The 20,320-nt window shown below is 38.0% G+C and overlaps 1 protein-coding gene across 4 annotated transcripts in view; it reads right to left on the reverse strand.

Moving 5' to 3' along the window:
- KLF12 (KLF transcription factor 12) overlaps positions 1–20,320 on the reverse strand; it is a 582,818-nt gene that overhangs the window by 302,705 nt on the left and 259,793 nt on the right. For all 4 annotated transcript variants that reach the window (XM_069066794.1, XM_069066796.1, XM_069066793.1 and 1 more), the window contains one exon: positions 15,352–15,441. In XM_069066794.1, the coding sequence (XP_068922895.1) occupies positions 15,352–15,441 (90 nt within the window). The remainder of the gene's footprint in view (positions 1–15,351; positions 15,442–20,320) is intronic.

Here is a 20,320-nt window from a genome sequence, read left to right on the forward strand (position 1 = left end):
TCCAAAAGGATTATCCCTATATAGAGTAACAGAAGCTTAAAACGAAGCCATATTAAATAAATAAAATGCCATTAAGTATTCAAAGTTGTATAAAGCATGAAACTCAAGAGGCAAACCATCTAACTATAATATGTATGATGCTCATTTTATAGAAATAGTCTGAAACAACTGAACAAGTTTGAAAATTCACTAGAATGGGCATTTGATTTGATCCAAAAACATTTAGTAAGCACCCCCAATGTGCGGTGGATAGAGTAACAGACCCGAAGTCACAACTCCTCTTCCTGAGTTCAAATATGGCCTCAGACACGTACTAACTGTGTGACCTTGGGTAAGTCACTTAATCCTGTTTGCACTCCATTTCCTCATCTGTAAAATGAGCTGGAGAAGGACATGGCAAACCAGTACAATATCTCAGGCAAGAAAATCCCAAATGGAGTCACAGAGTCGGACATGACTGAAAAACAGCTAAACAAGAAATGTGCAACAATCAATAAGCATTTATCAGTCATTTGCTAACTGCCAGGCAATGTGTTACATGTTGGAGACAGAAGTACAAAGAATGACCTGATCCTTACTGCAACGAGCTTATATTCTATGATAAGCAAGGCATTGGCAAAAAACAGAAACAAAAACAAAGCAGTATGTGTATGTATTTTTTTTTTAATAAATGAGGTAGGAATACAACAAAAACAGCAAAAGGAAGGGGCTGCCTACAAAGCTGGAGAAGGTCTTACAACATGATTGGTTTGGGGCTCTCTACAATATCTTTATGCATGTGTTGGCTACACATCTGTTATCCAATTACAGCTGATACTGAATTCTATCTTTTTATGTATCCGGTCTGCCTGATGGTGGTTGGCTCTTAGCCTTGTGTATTTTGCTCATGATCATTGCTAGAATGCCTTCCCTCCTGGTAGTGGTAAACGCTACCTAGCTTTCAAAGCTTGCCTCAAATTCTACCTACCTCAGAAGTCTTCCCTGATTGCAGTCCACAATGATCTTGCCCTATCCTGAAGGCACTTATGAGTATCAAATGGAATATCATATATAAAAGTGTTTTGAAAAGTATAATATGCTATGTACTCATAAACCGAAAATATTAATTAAACAGTAAAAACTAAGTCAGAGGCATATTCAGAAATATCCTCTCTGGAGGTGGCTAGGTGGCACAGTAAATGAGGCACCTGAGTTCAAATCTGGTCTCAGACACTTAACACTTAATAGCCACGTGACCTTGGGCAAGTCACTTAACCCCAATTGCCCTCCTCTCCCCCCTCCAAAAAAGAAAAAGAAAAAAAAAGAAATGTCCTCTCTGTAATTATAGCCATACAATGATGGCCTTACAGAAACATCACACATGTTCATAATCAAGGAATGATTATATGTTGATTATATTTCCTACTATGAAGTATAACTATAAAATAATGAAAATAATTACATATACCATGCAAAAAATCTATTCACTATATTAAAAGTAATAATGGTGAACATGCCTAGCAGTATCAAATACACTATGGATGAAAAAAAAAAAAAGGATGGATGGATGAAAAAAAAAGCATTTGTTGAGTGCTTACAATGTACAAAAGTACTGTATTAATTTCCAGGGATAACAAAGCGCAGGACAATTTCTCTTCTCAAGGAGTTCTCATGGTTTCTGTCTTCAAAGAGGCTAAGAGCTGTCTAGATAGAACATATATGAAACAATGAAAAGGATGATAGGCAAAGCAGCGACAGTATGGCCCCGGGTAAGAAGGTCAAACAAAGGATAGATCAGTGGACTCAAGTAGTCAGGGAAGGCTCCATGAAGGACACAGACCTTCAGTTGACCTTGAGGGTGAATCCAGTCTGTATAAGCAGGGAGAAAGAAGTCAGGCATTCATCACTGGGTAAGGAATGGAGAGGATGATGGGGAAGCATGACCAAAGGTAGAAATCAGAGGAAGAAATGAATACAACATGTGTTCTAGAATGGTGAGTAAATCAGCCCAAATGAAGCAGAAGTTATGGGCTGCAAAGAAATGGGCAGTAAAGTCAGAGGAGTAAAATTAGGCCAGATCACCATATCACATGATACTGCATTAATTTAATTCTAGACTCTGAATGATGACGTGTCTGAAGTTATCCAGTCCAACCTCCTAACAAAATCACGAATCTTATATATGGCGGTCTAGCAGCAAGTCGATAGGCCAAATTATACTTTCTCCAACAGTGACTTGGGGAACCATAAATTTTTAATGTGGATACCCTAATAAAGACCATGATATATCCGATCATTTTTTTAGATGTAAGGAAAGAATCAGAATGTAAAACATGTAAAAATAAGGTATAGGTGCTCTTTGGTATGGACATTTTCTTTTCAGCAAATTCTAAATTTTATAACATTATAGAATTATTTTTTAACCCACTGAAAAGGAGATTAAGAAGCCATTTTTACTATTCCACTATAAATAAAACCAAAAGCTATTAATTTAGGAGACTGGCCACATTATATTTCAAGTACTATTCCTGTCTCTCTTAGTTCTCCTTTACATTTGTAAGGATCATTTCCTATGAGACAATGGTGGTATATTTATATGGCAGTAATATAATTTTATTTTCACAGAAATGGACATTTTAAATAAAATTTTGAATGTTCACTAGAATACTGCAATACAGTTTTTTAGGATGGGGAAAGGAAAAGTATTCTTTTGTGTATTTTTTTTTAAATCAGTACTCATTTAGCTGTCACTACTATATATATTTATGAATAACATTTCAAATGCTTTCTCTAGTAGCAATTGCTCAATGTGCTTTATATTTAAAGAAAGATGTCTACACATGATTAACCATAGTATTTCAACATGAGTGTTGGGCAGCAGTCCAAGACCCCAGCACCACAGACACCTATTTTAAAATGTCAATTATTGGTACAAGGCAAGAAAGGAATAATTCACAATACCAACACACTCTTACTCTTCATTTGCACATGTATAAGACTGACAATGTAGAACCTTTTTTTTCTTCTGGAAATCTGGTCTCTGGAAACACTAGAAACAGCAGGGTGACATTCATATTAAGCATTTTATCAATACTTATGTAAATGGCCAGACATGGCTTTTAAATAGAGAATGCAAAATTTCTGCAGATTTGTAAAAGAAAGAAAACACATGAAGCCATTTAGTTTGTTGGCATGTTTTATGCTTATGGTTCTTCCAAACCTTTTTATCCTTTCTTATAAACCTCCCATGGCTCCCCTCCCCACAGCTTCAGCTGAGAATCTTCTTCACATATTACAGAAAAAATTGAAGCCATTCTCCATGAACACCCTCTTCTCTCTTCCTCATCTCATCTCACTCAGATGCCTTCTGCCATTCTCTTCTCCTTCCCTCCTGTCTCACAAGATAAGGAACTTACTCCTTACCAAAGCTAACCCTTCTATTTGTTCAAGTGATCCCATTCCATCCTGTTTCCTCCAACAGCTAGCCCCCTCTATCATCCCCACTGTATCACTTACTTTCAATCCCCTCCTGTCTCCTGGCTGCTTCTCTACTGCCTACTACAATCTCATTTTCTACAGGAAGCCTTCTCCAACACCTAATTCTAGTATCTTCTCTCTTTCATTTACTTCTTTTTGGCCCTATATAAAGCTTGTTTGTACATATCTGTTTGCTTGTTGTCTTTCTCATCAGACTGTAAGCTCCTTGAGGGCAGGGATTGTCTTTTGACTCGTTGTATTCCCAGCACAGTGCCTGGCACATAATAGGTGCTTAATAAATGTTTACTGACTGAATACCATAAAGGTAAGGTAAAATGTTTCATAGAGGATCATAGAATTTAGGGTCAGAAAGGAATTTAGAAATTGTCTAGTCTAAACCCCTTGAATTTTACAGATGATGAAAATTAGTCCTAGAGAAAAGAACTGAATTCTTCAAGGTCATTTGGCTAGTTAGTGATACAGCAGAGCTTCAAACCAAAATGTAGTGCTCTGACTACAAATTGAAGTTTCTTTCCACTATGGAATTAACTATTGTCTTTGTGCAGATGTCTCCTTAAATTTTTATGTCCAGCCTTTATCTATCTCATGAACTCTTCTTTCACATCTCTTGTTGTGTATCTCCACCAGAGACCCCACTTACAAGATAAATCCATCATGCCATAAACTTATAAACTCATTATCTTTCCCCCAAAATTTATCCCTTCTCTTAACGTCTCTGTTTTCCTCAAGGGCCCCACCAATCTTTCAGTCACCCAGGATCATAACCTAAGTATCAGCTTCAGTTCTTCCCTCTCACTTAGCTACTCCCTCACCTCCCCCCTCTCACATATCAATCACTATGTCTTAGAGATGCTACGTCCTCATTCTCCCTCCCTTTCTCTGCACTCATTCCATAACAACTCTAGTTCATGTTATCATCACCACTCATTTGGACTACTGCTGTAGCCCCCTGGGGTAGATCCCCACATCTTGTCTTTCTCCTCCTTAATCACTCTTTCACACAGCTGCAAAACTGATATTCGTAACGCAAATGTAATTCCCCCTTATTCAAGAAATTTCAGTGGTTTCCTCTTGGTTTGAGGATGAAATATAAATTCTTCCATTTAGTTTTTAAAGCCCTTTACAATCTGGTTCCAGTCTCTTTCCATGCTAATTCCACATTACTTCCCCTGCCATGTATATATGCAAAATAGTATATTTTCCCCCATTAGAATGTAAGCTCCTGGAGGAAAAGAAAATTTCATTTTCACATCTGTGTTACCCAAACTGTACCTAGCATATAGCATTCAATTCACCAATATTTGTTGGTTGACTGGTTAAGTAATATGCCACATTGCTTCTTATCTATTTGAGCTACTAATTCCCATCGGGGTTGGAAGGGTCTCGGAAACACAACAAAAATAGCCTTAAAATTCTAAAAGGAACAAAAATTCAAAGTGGGTTGGGCAAAAATAATCACTGAAACCAGTGCATTTATGGAAATATGTTGATGTAGAAGGTACAAGATAACTTGTTAGTCTCAGAAAGAGAAGGATGTCTCGTCAAAAAAAATTACATGTGTAAAACAGCATGAATTTCAAGATGTATAAAATAAAGAAAAAGAAAACTCCTTGTTTCCTTCATGAAAGCAGTCAAGCATTTACATGAATTATACACTACAAGCATTTCCCCAACTTACAATGCAATAACTCTGATGTAACCCAAACCACTAGAAGGAATGAGTTCAGAAACTCCTTGCCTTGGACCCAACATTCATCTTATCTTGCCATTCTTGCCCTGTTACTTTAAACTGGGACTCTAATTTTAGTCTAAGCCTTTCTCCAACCTTGGTGGCATCCTTTTGTCCTCAATTATGGCCCTTTGATCTTTGGTTCTTTTGACCCATGGTCCCATGAAATGACAAATCCCTTCACCCTGCCTTTTTGGTACTGCTGACAAGCACTCACCTCTTCCCCTTACTGACCAGAAGCTTACCCATTCCATTCTTTCTCTACGATGAAGGTAAAATCAGGCCCTTTGTCTGGTGAACCTCACCCTCAGTTAAGAAAGAACAATTGGGAAATATCATGACATGGAAAACTCTGGAACAAGAAGGTAAGAAGTTAAAAGAAAAAGACAAAGGGGATCAGGTCAGCTTTTTGTTTATTTTTAAAAAATCAAGACTTCTTCAGAGGCTGAATAATGAAAATACAGGAGGAGCTGATGAAAATGAGAAGGGATTCTTGGAATAAAAGAGTAGGTAGTGCAAAGGACTGATCATCAAGATTCTTCCTTTTTCATTTCAGGAAATAGGACAGTAATCTCTTGGGCTCAGAACTGACAGCGCTTATTAAACGGGCTTTAAGCATTAGGAATACACTACTGGGGACAATACTGTCAAAATGAGCTAATAAGTCTTTTCCACATTTAATTTCTATGATTCCATTACAATTCCAAGTTATACATTCAAAAAGTAACAAGACACTGAGAGCAAAGAACTTGAGAGCAGAAGTCTACATAATAGTTTATTTAAATACTTATCCTAACAGCAGAAAAGAAAGGCGAGCCAAATCCCTTACATTATTTATATAAGCTCTCCTCCATACAGAAATGTAGAGAGAAATAAAGCCAGTAATGGTTTTAAATGTTTCTTTCTTTTTTCAACTTTCTCTGATGCCTAGGAACCAGGCACTCTTCCCAATGACTGTATGGACACTGTCTGACCTCTGGCTCTTCTGAACCATGGAACTCCCCACTCTGATAGTTCTGACATGTTCCTGTCTCTCCCATACATGGCAGTCATACCCCCTTCCCAACCAATCTTTCCCTACAGAGGTCACTTGGGGCTCCCTGCCCCCATGGTCCTTCTTTGGGTCAAGCTGAAAATTACAAATAAAAAGGCTACCAATGAAATAACACCATGCGAGTTTTATTCAAAGGATGATGAGTTTAAAAGCAAGTGTGAAGATGCAAAGTAATACAACTTTGTCTAAATAATGTAAAATATAACACACGAGTTCCCAAGTTAGTTTAGAATAAAACATCTTGGCTAGTATGTTTGCTTTGTTCAGATGACATGTGTGGTTTTTGTTTTTTGGATAAACAGATGTATTTTAGAGGCTTATGCTAAGATGCATGTTTATGGTGGTATAATAAATTAGATTAGGGTGGACCTACGCCAAACAACAAAATAAAGTCCAATATTGCTTTTGGGATGAGTTCAGTTAGTGATGAATAAGATCAGAGATTCTACCTTCACAGAACTCCTTTTCCTAACCTCTTCAACTCTAAATTTTTTTTTATTTCAATAAACATTAAATACATTTTCATTTGACCCTTTCTGTTACTTTAACCTTCCACAGTTCTACCCATTATGTCTGAATGGTAATAGAATGCAGTGTTCTTGTGGAAAAAGGTTAGACTGAAAGCCAGAGTGATTCAAAGTCCTTAGTAAGCATATGGAGCTAGTACATCATGGGGATAGCCAGATGTCACCTTTCTATGGGACTATCCTGATTCTGAATACTTTGATTTATATTCCAAAATAGCATGTCTCCTCTCTCCTTCCTTCTTCCCAGTTTTTTCCTTCCTATTCCTTCATACACAGTGGATACAAAGAAGGCATCAGCATGTTTTAGTTCCTAACATTTTTCCATATCCACTCACTGAAAGAACACTCTTTCAAAATCAGCATAGAACCTTGAGAAGTACGCACAATCAACACCTGCATCCCCCTACATCCAGAAACCATAATTCCTCCTGTGTGCCTCCTATGCAGTCAACACAGTGTAACCATTAGACTCCACCATGTTTTATTTTTAGTGGGAGAAAAGAATTCTAAATCTGATGGGCAAAAAAGAAAGACAAAATGAGAAAAGGAAAATAAAAGAAAATTCATTATTTGTAAAACATATTGATTCAACACTATGCTGCAATCTGTACTGGTATGATATCTCCTTTAGATCACAATCTTTTGGGGGTAAAATGTTGTCTCTCTTTATGCTCTGTTTAATACCTGACTCAATATGGTCATTTCATTATTCATCCAATTTTGAAAATTATACACTTTGGGTGAACTACCTCAGGGCAAGAATGACCTAATAGTCTATTTTTGAGTACTATTCCTGTTTTTAGAACATTAGTTGTGATCCTCTAAGTTTGGCAATATGCCATTTTTTTCTATTTAACAAATCTGGTCATGCTGACAGCCTGAGCAACATGAGAAGAGTAAGGTGCTTCTGTCCATTTATCTTTTTATAAGGAAGGATTCAAGTTATTGGGGGTGAGAGGCAAGGACAAGTAGGGAGATTTAGTATAAAAAGCACCATACTAGGTACCAGAAGACCTAGTTGCCTTCAAGTCCCAGTTCATGTTGTATGTGTCACTGTGGGGAGGACCACTTACCTTTCTGAACCTCAGTTTTTCTCATCTTTTAAGATGGGCTACTTGTACTCACTGCCTTCTAAAGTTATTGTGGGTTGGGAATTTCTCTAAGTTGTAAAGCACCATATAAACATGAGCTTACCTTATGTTTGATTCAGTCACCCGTTAAACTGTTCCCCTTATCTACAACTAGGTACACTGCACCTAGCTTCACTCTCAGACTCCAGCAAAGATCTAAAGTCCCTCATTAGTCTTCCCTTAACGTTCACTTCACTAGTCTCAGGGTATGAAAAGTCACCCTATCGAGATGATTGACAGGGGAAGAGGAAAATGAAGGAAAACAGGGGGAGGGGATATTGAGGTCCTAGACCAGAAAACCTCTGAATTGTAATATCTTTATGAGTAGGGGTTGTTTCATTCAGTTTAATTGTATCACCAGAGCCTAGCACAGTGCCTACCGCATAGTAAAGCACTTAGCATATGGTTTTTGAATGACTGACTATTTCATTGACTGAACACAGAAAGTGAGATTTGCCAAGGATTTACTTAAAGATTCCCAGTACTTGCTGGCTCTTTGCTTCCTGTGACTTCAGAAGTTACAGCTAAAGAAATTAAGGATGCACTGTGGATGTGGACAAATCATTGTCCATAAAATCCATGCATAAATTTAGTGTGTGAGTTTTTTCAGTCCAATACAAAGCTTAGGTATCCACAACACTGTGCCAGGACTATTCCTGAATCCAGCCCAGGCACTCAGCTCTCCCTTCTGGTAAAACCAAAGAAACTGAGGCTCAGAAGAAATCCCTGCCAACACTTTTTGGTCTCCCCAAAATACTATTCTCAAACACAGGCAAAGGACCTGAAATTCCTCAGTTGGATCCTTTAAGTCACCCATATCCAGGTTAAAATGCAAACAGATCTCAGAGTGGTGACATAGTAAGTTATTATCAGTCATTAACTCCACAATGAGAATTAGTTTATTAGCTCCTTCCTGACTTAACCAGGCCCCAGCAGGAATAGAAGCAAATAGAGCTAGGTTTTTCCTTAGAAGGAAGGTACAGGTAGAGAAACAAGAACATTATCAAATAGCTGGAGAAAGCACATTTGTAAAGGCAGAGTGTAACTGTCAGCCTCCTACAGCATCAGGACCCAGCAGGAGGGTAGCAGGAACCTGATTTGGGGAGGGACAGGAAGAGATGGAGAGGAGGCAAAGGATGAAAGGGGAGGTAGGAAGGTAAGGATGATGCTTTCCCTGGGACTAGTCCCAGGGGAAGCATTTGTCTGCTGCTCTATTTCCCTTGGGGGCCATCTGAAATTCCTACCACAGCTCATTGCTTTTCAATTCTTTCTGTTAATACATTTATTGGCCATTCTGACATTATTAAAATCAGCCCAGTTCCTATTTTACTTTCATGCAAAGCAATCTCCTTCTCCTCCCCCCACAATATGACTTTTACAAGCAGAGATACTGGTCCTGCCCCACAATCCCTGCTCTGCCCATACAAGAAGGAACACAGCTCTGCTAAGTGCTTTTCTTTGAAGCCAAGGTACTGACACACGAAGATTTCACTACAGATCAAAAGATTTCAAGCAGTGGGTCACCAGAGAATATCAAATGATAAGCAAATTCATATTTCTAAGGTAATTCTACCAATTTATTAGCAATGCCAGCTCCTGTTCCACAGCAGGGGAAGTAATAATGAAGCTTTGTTAAAGGGCACCTCAAGTAGCTTTTTCATAATGCCATTTCTTCACTTGTGATAAAGTCATTAAAACTCCAGTGTCTTCTTGAAACTCTGCATAAGAATTTATACCAAACCTTTCATGTAAAATTAAATATAATGGTTCACTGGAAAAAAATAGTATCTTTTTGTGTATTTCTACTGATGGATTTTAATGCAATGACAAATCAAGAAAAGGCTTTAAAAAGCCCACTTCCCAACACATCTCAAAGCTCACCTAGACTCTTAGACATTAATCCTCTTCCTTTGAATCTTTGAATTATCTTGGATGGATGGATGGATGGATGGATGGATGGATGGATGGATGGATGGATAAACGACTAAGGATCTATTAAATACTAGGTGTCAGATGCTGAGTCTGGTGCTAGGGTTACATTACTAAAGAGAAATAATCCTTTCCCTCAGGGGGGGAACATTCTAGTAGAGGAAGAAATAAAACATTGTGGGTGACACTGGCTAGGGAACAGTGTTTTGGTCTGAGAAGTCAACAAGGATGGTAAGTAGAGTCACATACCAATCCACGGACAAGCCCTTTCTAAAAGGAGGGATCATAGCCATCTGCTTACTGTTACCAGAGTGAAAGGTTTAAAGCAGGAAAAGGAGGCATCCCAGTGGCATGGAAGGAAGATGGACAGAATGAAATCATATGTTGGTTGGAGTCAGTTAGATAGAGTGGGCTCTCACCAATATGGAGAGCAGAAGCCAAAGGCAAAATAATACTAGCAACAATTATATTGACAACAGCATGGAAAACATGAATATGCCACTGGCATACATTTACTCCACCAATTTTGTACAGGATTGGCACAGGGGTATTCATCTACCTATTACCTATACTTTTTAAAAATAGCAGTATGTCTGGAACCCCAAAACCTCATCCACCTAAATTTCTAAAATTGCTGGTTAAGACTCTATCATTAAATAAGAGCTTTCTAAGAATGGACTGAAATGCTTTGGAAGGTATTTGAGGCATGTTGGATCAGGGATTCTTTTTTCAGGTGGAAAATATGGCAACTCGAGAAGACAAGTTCAGGAGACTCCTTAACATTCCTTAATACAGGTGTGGGTAGCAGGGGATGCCTGCTGAGGCTCTGTCCAACTCTGAAAATCTATGACTCTGGAAAATAGCTTCAGATGAAAAACATTTACTATGTATGGTGGTGGGCAACATAAAAAAAAGGAAACTATCATTTAGGAGTTGGTTTAAAGTTTCTTTGTTTTTATTCGTCCCACCTTATACATTCTAGTCAATTTAATTCAGCAGAATTTTACTGGGTGCCCACTAATAGCTGGTACTGAGGCAGGCACTGTACTAGGTACAATGGTTAGTAAAAACAACTGCAAACTTCCTACAGAGAACAGATCAGGCTTCTTTGTACCTTTGTCTAAAACATTTATCATCCATAACAATGCTTTCAGTTTCACATCTTTGTCTGAACATCTGGAATCGCAAGTCACACAGACATCTTTAATTCAGATCTCACTACATCCAGGGCCATATCCAGTTTTCCTGATTGATATCTGGCCACTGGACCCAGATGGCACTGGAGTAGAAAGTGAGGCTGGTGACTTTGCATAGCCCACCCTCACTCAAATCAAATTCAATTGCACATCATGTCATCATCTCCCTGATGTCACGGTTCTCTTTGAGAACAAAGGACAAACCACATACAAATCACCATATCCAAAACGTGTGCATCATCTTTCATGACAAAAACGTCCCTCCTTCTAAACAAGACAACTTACAGTTGTAAGCAATACCATCCTTCCAATCAACCAGGCTGTCAACCTAGGTGAGATCCTTAAGTCTTCAATCCCTCATCCTAGGTATCTAATCAGTTTCCAAGCCTTGTCCTTTCTACCTTCACAACACCTCTCATTTATATTCCCCTTTCTCCTCTAAAACTGACACCGCCCTTATCACCTCAGGAACAGGCTACTGTACTAGCCAATGGATGGCCTCCCTCCGCTCCCCACTCCAGTTCCACCTCCACTCAGCTGTCAAACTGATCTCCTTAAAGCCCAGGTCTGACCCTGTAACCCCCTAGGCAATAAACTTCAGTGACTCTCTTTAGTGTTTAAAGCCCTTCCTAACCTGGTTTTAAAAGGCAGACCTCCTTCTACCTTTTTAATCTCTTCACACCTTACTCTCCTCCCCCATCCCCATGAATCTGCAATCCAGTGACAATGGCTGCCTTGCAATTCCTTGAACAAAACACTCTATCTATCACCCTGGGCATTTTCACTGGCTATCCTCCATGCCTAGAACACTCTCCCTTTTTCATACCCACCTCCTTGCTTCTCTGGCTTGCTTCAAGTCTTAAGTAATGACCTCCCTTCTACAAGAAGTCTTTCACAGTCCTCCTTAATCTTAGTATTTTCCATTGGAGATTATCTCCAATTTATCTTTTTATGTATCTTGTTCATACATAATTATTTTTTTATTTTTAACTTATGAAATAAAACAAGCATTTCTGTAACACTGTATAATAAAAAAGATGATTGCACATGAAATTGCTAAATCATTATGTTCAATTTGCTATTCCTTTTAAATAATAAAAAAAAGTTGCATATTGTTTTCTCCATTAGACTGTGAGGTCCTGAAGAGTAAGAACTGTCATTTACCCTTCTCAGTAACCCCATAGTTTAGGAAAGTTCCTGGAACAGATTAGATACTTAGTAAATGCCTCTTGATTTGACTTTTTTTTTTTTAAATCGTATGTAAATGTAAACAATGTGTATACAGTCCTGGTCCCATTGATCTTACTGTGTGTTATTCTTCATAAGTATTTCTACCTTTCTTTTTGCTTCTTATTTATCATTTTATAACTCTATACTATTCTCTTGCATTAACATAACACAAATGATTCATTCTCCAAATGTTGAACAAACAGGGTTTTTTCTTTGTTTTTTTTCTGTTACAAATGTAGCAGCTATAAATATTTTTGCACAGATATCTTTTTTCCAATAAAGATATCTTAGAATAAAGTCTCAACAACAGAATTGTTGAGTACACAAGTGTAAAGTATAAGCAATTCTATGACTTATTGCATAATGTTCTTCAAAATGTTCTATTTTGTTTTTACCAATTTAAAATCCTACCAACCAATTTTGTTTTTGACAATTTGAAGTCCTATTAACAATATCTTTATGACTCTTGTCTTCCGATGTCCCGATTAATAATGGTGATTTTGGTCATTTTTAACCATTTCAGTGGAAATAATAACAATTTTTTTTTTAATTGCCTTGCCTGATATTCTCTTGGTTATTAGTGACTTTTAGCATTTTTTTCCATACAGTTTATAAGGCTTTTTATCTCCTTCAAAAACTGTTTGCACTGCGAAAATTTCATCGTTAGATAGTAGGAATTGGGCAACTGGCACAGAGAATAGAGCAGCAGGGTTGGAGCCAGGAAGACCCCAATTCAAATCTAACCTCAGACACTTCCTACATGTCTTACCTCAGGCAGTCACTTAAACTTGTTTGCCTCAGTTTCCTCATCTGTAAAATGAGCTGAAGAAGGAAATGGCAAACTACTCTAATATCTTTGCCAATAAAACTCCAAATGAGGTCCCAAAGAATTGTACGCAACTGAAAGGACTTAACAACAACTATAGATATGCTGAGTGTCAGATGAAATAATAGCAAAGGCTTTTCCAAGATGGTCCCTTTTGAGATTTTAGAGATATTGCTTTTCTTGCACAAAGCCCCACAACCCCTCTATAATAAAACCCATCAACTTTGTCTCCAATGGTTTCTACTGCTCAAATGATAAAAAGTATTCTTTACATAAAAGGTGTTGATGTTGCTAATGGTAAAAATCCATCAACTCCTAAAATTATAATTGTGTTATATAAGAGACACCTTACGTTTATTCAACTTAAGAGTAAACGTGGGTGGGGTGGCTAGGTGACGTAGTGAATAGAGCACCTGCTCTGGAGTCAAGAGGACCTGAGTTCAAATCCAGTCTTTGACACTTACCGTGTTTCCCCGATAATAAGACCTATCCCGAAAATAAGCCCTCCCCTTACTGTGTAAGATTCCTCTAAAATAAGCCCTCCCCCAAAAATAAGCCCTATTGAGATTGCTACTGTAGTGAAGGTGATCCCCTGCACTACACGCTACATTACAGTACCCTCTGTATGCACTGTCCCCCCTGCCCCGGTGAAACGCACGCCGTGCTCCAAGCTGCATCCAATCAGAGCTGCAGCAGTGAGCACGTCATCCTGTTCTTCCCCAGTGATTTGCTTATTGAATAAAGGTACTTTTTTTTGTTCACATTTACCTGTTTATTAAAATTGCTGTCAATGTTCATTAAAATAAGCCCTCCCCTGAAAATAAGCCCTCTGGTGTTTTTCTGTCCAAAAAATAATAAGACAGTGTCTTATTATCGGGGAAACACAGTAACACTTACTAGCCATGTGACCTTGGACAAGTCACTTAACCCCAACTGCCCCTCCAAAAAACAAAAAAAAAAAAAAAAGAAATGGAAAATCTGAGAAGTAAGTAACACAAACATCATTATCACAATTTTTAGGGGAAGAAACTATAGCCCTGAGACTTGAAGTTACTTGTCTATGGGCACATGGATAGTAAATATCTGAACTGGAATCAATCAATGAACATTTATTAAGTGCCTACTACATGCTAGATACTGTGCTAAGTGCTGGATCTTCCCCCATATCTCTAACTTAAAATACTATTTTTACCATTTACACCCCTTTTGTTCTATATAGCAGACCATCCTAATAGCAGGTTTGATTGCTTTATAACAAAACAATTTGGGGGCATGATAATCCATTTAGATGGTGTCTAGGACAGACCCATTTAATTCTGTTTTATAGCAAATGGTGAGACCAAAGTATTTTTTTTGAAAATTATTGTGACTGTCTAATGGAAACAATATGTAATATTTTATTCAGGTTTTAGAAGAAGAGATAACCCCATGCAAGTACCAAATCATCTCTTTCTTTGTTTTGTTTCCTACCTCTAGTTTTCCCTACTAGCTTAGAAACAGCTGTTCCATAATTCAGAGAGCCAATAGACAGCCTTGCACACAAGGCATTATTTCCTTCCTTTTTCAATGAAGTGATCAGTTTATAAGATGATGCAATCCCACTGCCCTTATCATTATTTTAACTAGCAGAGCTATAAATGTTAACAGTTGTGAAATTATCCATGCCCTTTTAAAAAATCCAGCAGCAATCTCAGACTTTAAATTTTTCAGTAGCCATGAATTAATTCAACAGTTAGGAGATGTGTTTAAAGTAGTATTTCCACTTGCTTTTACAGACACTTCAAATATACTGACCTTCAGTTTGATCAAGTATCCCCTTCTTCTTATGGTGTGAAACAGGATAAATTGAAATGTCAATATAAAAATTCATCCTGCAAACATGAAGTACCCTATACCTCTACCTGTGCTCTGCAGTTTCCCCATTTTTAAAGACCCAAGCTACATTGAAAGACTAGTCTTACCTTTCTTGGTACTTATTCTTTCTTCTTTGTTTTTGGATTTTTATTAGGCTTTTCAAAACATTTACCAAGCTACATCTAAGTAGTGACCATATGGTTCCCACGAGGTGAATGAATACACCTTCCTAAAGGCCAGATTGCCTACAGTCACAAATGGGTAGTGTTAGAAGGGGCAGACGGGTAGGTATTATTCAGAATACTGGAGTGTCTGCTAGAGACCTTGGCTTAGGTCTGGAAATGATTATCTCTATCAGGAAAAGGGCTGGGGGAGGGGTGTTTAGAAACCTCAACTTACCCCTTGTTCAGATTCCAACAGCTCTGTTTTGACTCTGACTGCCGGCATCCCATCAAGCATTAACATTCTGTTCTCAAAGGTGCTGATTTTCTGAAAAGAGAAAAAGAAGAGGAAAGGAAATAAACTACAAAACACGAAAGAATATTTCTGGCATCTGACTTCCATGCTGCACATTTCATACTGCTAAACTACTTTTTAAAAGCAATGAGAGATAATTAAATGAGAATATCAGCATAACCAATTATCCCTCCCTAATCTGAAATTTCATTTGAAATGATGACCAGGAAGTTGAATTAATCAGTCTGATTTTCTGACCTCTGGGTTGGAGGTCAGGCTGTAATAAACCGGAGTAGGGAAGCCCTCCCTCAATTTATGTAAGGCTGGAACAATTCATCTCACTCCTGCAAGAGTGGTAGAGGAAGGCGTCAGTCAGATTTTTCCATTCCACAGCTCCAGAAAGTGCATGAAAGGGAAAATTGGGTAGTCTAAATCACACCTAAATTTTAATCAGTTATCTGAAATGTGTAAATTATTTTAAAACAAGTACAAAGAGTATAAAATTCCAGGTATAAAATAATTTTGATAATGATAAATTCCAATCACATTCAAACTTCATGCAAATGAGTCCCCCAACATTTTCTTCTTGACAATTTAAACATCCTACAAATACATCCCATAGTACAGGTCTCAGAAGACTGAGTTAGTTAAGAATGGACTGCTAAGTAATATGAAGGCATATTCCTAGAACAAAAAACATTTACTTTCTGAATTAATTTTTTGTGGTGGTGGTTTTCACTTTACAAAAATCATTTAAGAACAGCTGGGTTTTTTTCCCCCATTTTAAGAACTGTGAACTGATCCAGCCTTTCTGGAGAGCAATCTGGAACTGTGCCCAAAGGGCTATAAATAAGTGAATACTTTTGACCCATCAATACCACTTCTAGGGTTGTATCCCAAAGAGATCAGAGAAGTGGGAGGAGGACCCGTATGTACAAAAATATTTATAGCGGCTCTTTTTGTGGTGGCAAAGAACTGGAAATCGAGGGGATGCCCATCAATTGGGGAATGGCTGAACAACTTGTGGAATATGAATGTAATGGAATACTACTGTGCTATAAGAAATGAGGAGCAGACAGACTTCACAATGACCTGGAGAGACTTCTATAAACTGATGCTGAACGAGAAGAGCAGAACCAGGAGAAATCTGTACACAATCACAGACACAAAGTATATGTGATGACTAACTTCAATAGCCTGGGCTCCTCTCAGCAATGTAAGGTTATAAGATGACTCCAAAAGACTCCTGATCGAAAGAGATATCCACATCCAGAGAAAGAGATGTGGAGTCTTAATGCAGATTGAAACAAACTACTTGCTGTGTTTCTTTTTCTTGTTTTGTTTTGTTTCCTCTTTCCCACTGATCATTCCATCATTTATAATCCTTCTTTACCACCTGACTACTGCTTAATGTGAAGATATTTGTAGATCCTATATTCGAGTGCATGCCACCATGACAGGGGCAGGGGAGGGAGGGAGAAAAAATTTGAAACTCAAGGGACTTGGAACTGAATGTTGTAAACTAAAAGTAAATAAACAAATCAATTTTTAAAAATTAAAAAAAAAAAAAGAAATCAACCAAATTTGTTTTCTATTAATACTTACAATCTCTGCATTTTCTTGAGGCAGTTAGATGTTGAGGGGTCACATGGTCATAAGAGATCATGTTTCTGTTTTAACAGAACTGCTAATATTTGGCTCAAAGGGTACACACTTTCATTGCAGCCTTTACCCAAATGTATTTAATATTCTGGGGAAATGATTAAGTTGTAAAAATTCAAAGAATACTCATATATTTTTTCCCTCACCCAACAAGGATTTCTAAAAAATGCAGATATGATTGAGGTGGATATATCAAGGTAGTACTTTCTTTGTATCTCTCTTAGACACTTGGGTTCTATTTGATATTACAGTTACTTGTATATACATCTTATCTCTCCAGCTAGATTGCGTGCCCTTCAAGGTCAAGGACTGGGTTTTATTTACCTTTGTACCTTCCTCAAAGCCTAGTACAGTCCTTTGAATGTTAGAGAAGTTTTTTTTTTTAAATCATAGAATTTCAGAGCTGGAAGACACTTGTGTGATCTAATCTGTATCTGAATAACATCTGTAGCTAGCAGGAATCCGAACCCTGCCTGAAAAAAGATCCAATAAAGAAGAATCCACTCCTTTCTGAGGATGCCCATTTCATTTCAGGATACCTCACATAGTCACTAGGGTTTTTCCCCCCTTCTATCAAACCAAAATCCACCTCTTTCAAGCTTATACTATAGCTCTTTCTCCTGCCCTTAGAGGTTTAAGACTTCTTCCTTATATTAACTATCACATTCTTCTTCTCTGTCAGTTTTCCCCTTTTCCTTCCATTCTCTTTCCTTCTCTCTTCTAGAGCCATCATTAGCTCTCCTCTGCCTAGTGTCCATTATCAATGTCCTTTCTACATGATATCACCCAGAATTAAACATATTATTCCAAATGTGGTCTGACTAAGACAGAACGCCAGGAAGTTACCAAACTCCTTTTTTGGGATCCTTATAATTCTCTTAAGGCAGTCTTGCTTTTATTAGTTTTTCCAGCCATCACCATGTTGATTCATATTGAGATTGTTGCCTATGACGGTGGTTTGGATATTTTTAATGAAATGTCTAGTCCTGCCTCTCCAATATTATTTTTGCAAAGTTTATTTTATGAACTCATGCATAGGCCTTTATTTTTATTCCTTTTAAATTTAGATTTGGCCTTTTAGTATGATCTATTGAGAGAACTTCTTGTGATTCTGCCATTTATCTAAAATGCTACCCTTTCTTCTCAACTTCATGTCACCTGCATTTTGAAAAACATGCCATCTATGCCTTATTAAAATCTGAATTAAAGTATATATGAAAATAAAACATCCATGTATATAAAAAATCAATTAATTTTTGGATGTATTAGCTTTTCCTATATTATTGCAAATGATTATCTACTAAGAATATTTTTATCTCCAACAACAACTTCTCTACTGAGTTCCAGAATATGCCTCCCCAAATATAAGTTCATCATTGCCTACCACTTTTAGCATGCTTCTTACCTCAATTCCCTTTTTCTTCTAAATGATAGCTCCCCTATCCTCCTGCCTCCCATGATCCAACCATCATAATCATTTTTGAATCTTCTCTCTCCATTACCAACTCACATTCAATTGATTACCAAATCCTGTCATTTATACCCCCCTATTACTTCAGAGGGAAACCATGCTCCCCATCCCTCACGCTCACAACCTAGGAGTCGCAGTCCTGCCTTCCTTATTATCTCTCACCACCCTTATATCCAAGCTGCTGCCAAGGTCTATCGCTTTCACTTTCGCAATATCTCTGAAATATATTCCCTTCTTTCCTCTGACACAGCCACCACTATAGTACAAGCCCTCATCACCTCACACATTGATTACTGCAATGGTCTGCTGGTGAGTGCCTGTCTCACATCTCTTTCCATTCTCCATTCAACCACTAAAGTGATTTTCCTAAAGCACAGGTCTAGGTCTTATCATGTCACTCCCTACCTTCTCAATAAATTCCCATGGCTCCCTACTGCATCCAGGGGCAAATGCAAAATGATCTGTTTGTCATTCAAAGCCTTCATAACTTAGCCCCCTCCTCCCTTTCCAGTCTTCTCATACCTCATTCCCTGCAACATACTCCTTAATCCAATGACACTGGCCTCCTGCCGATGTTCCAAGAACAAGACCCTTCATTTCTCAGCTCCAGGCAGTTTCCCTGGCTGTCCCCTGTGCCTGGAATGCTGTCCCACCCCTGCTCAGACTACTGACCTCACCAGCTTCCTTTAAGTCCCAACTAAAAAAAAACAAGCCTTCCCAATCCCTCTTACTTCTAGTGCCTTCCCTGCTAATTATTTCCAATTATATACACACACACATACATACATACATACATATATATATATATATATATATATATATATATATATCTTGCTTTATATACATTTGTTTGCAAGTTGTCTCTTCCATGGGTGGTAAGAACCTTAAGAGTAAGGAATATCTTCTGCCTCTTTTTGGATCCCCAGCTTCAACACAGTGCCTAGCACACAGTAGGTGCTTATAAAATGTTTACTGAATTGGACTGAATTATGCCTCTGCAAGATATCTCCCATTTACTTTCCATTCCCACTAACACCACTTTAGGTCAAATCCTCATTTTCCCTATTGCAATAGCTTCCTAACCGGTGTCCCAGTCTCTAGTCTTCCTTTGGCCTAAATCTATTCTAGACTTCGATGAATAGAATAATCTTCATAATGCGTACTACTAACCAACTCACTCCATTGCTTTAAATTCTCAATGGCTGTATATTCACCATAAAATAACCTCCACACTCCTCAACCTTACAGAGCCTTGTCTAAAGTCCTTAACTAGTGCCTTGTATGTAGTAAACAATTAATGTTGTTAGTATTGTTAGTGTTGCTGTTGTTTGTGGGAGGTACTGATACAGGCTTATGTTCTGAAATGGCGTCCCAGTGTGGAAATGCCTTATGCCAATACTTAATAAACTCTTCTGTAACTTAGGAGTCTCTGAAAGTTGCCTATAACACAGAATGACTTGCCCATCGTCACCCAGCCAGCCATGGGTAAAAGACAGGACTCATACTCAGGTCTTCCTGACTCCATATTCACTATGCCATGCTGACTCCCTCTGTAATAATAAAATATTACATTTGAATAAGTGTTTATTTGTCGTATTGAATTGTTTAGTCTCATACTCTAAATCCTCCACAACCTCACTTCAAACTAACACCCCAGCTTTATCTCAGGCTATTTCTTCACTGCAGCAGTGTGATATTGAAGAATTCACTAATGGGGAGGCTAGGTGGTGCAGCGAATAGAGCACTGGCCCTGGAGTCGGGAGGACCTGAGTTCAAATT

The sequence above is a fragment of the Petaurus breviceps genome, unplaced genomic scaffold (assembly GCF_028583685.1).
Source record: "Petaurus breviceps papuanus isolate PSGF00001 unplaced genomic scaffold, PetGlider_PUasm1.0 90730, whole genome shotgun sequence".
Classification (NCBI taxonomy): Eukaryota; Metazoa; Chordata; class Mammalia; order Diprotodontia; family Petauridae; genus Petaurus; species Petaurus breviceps.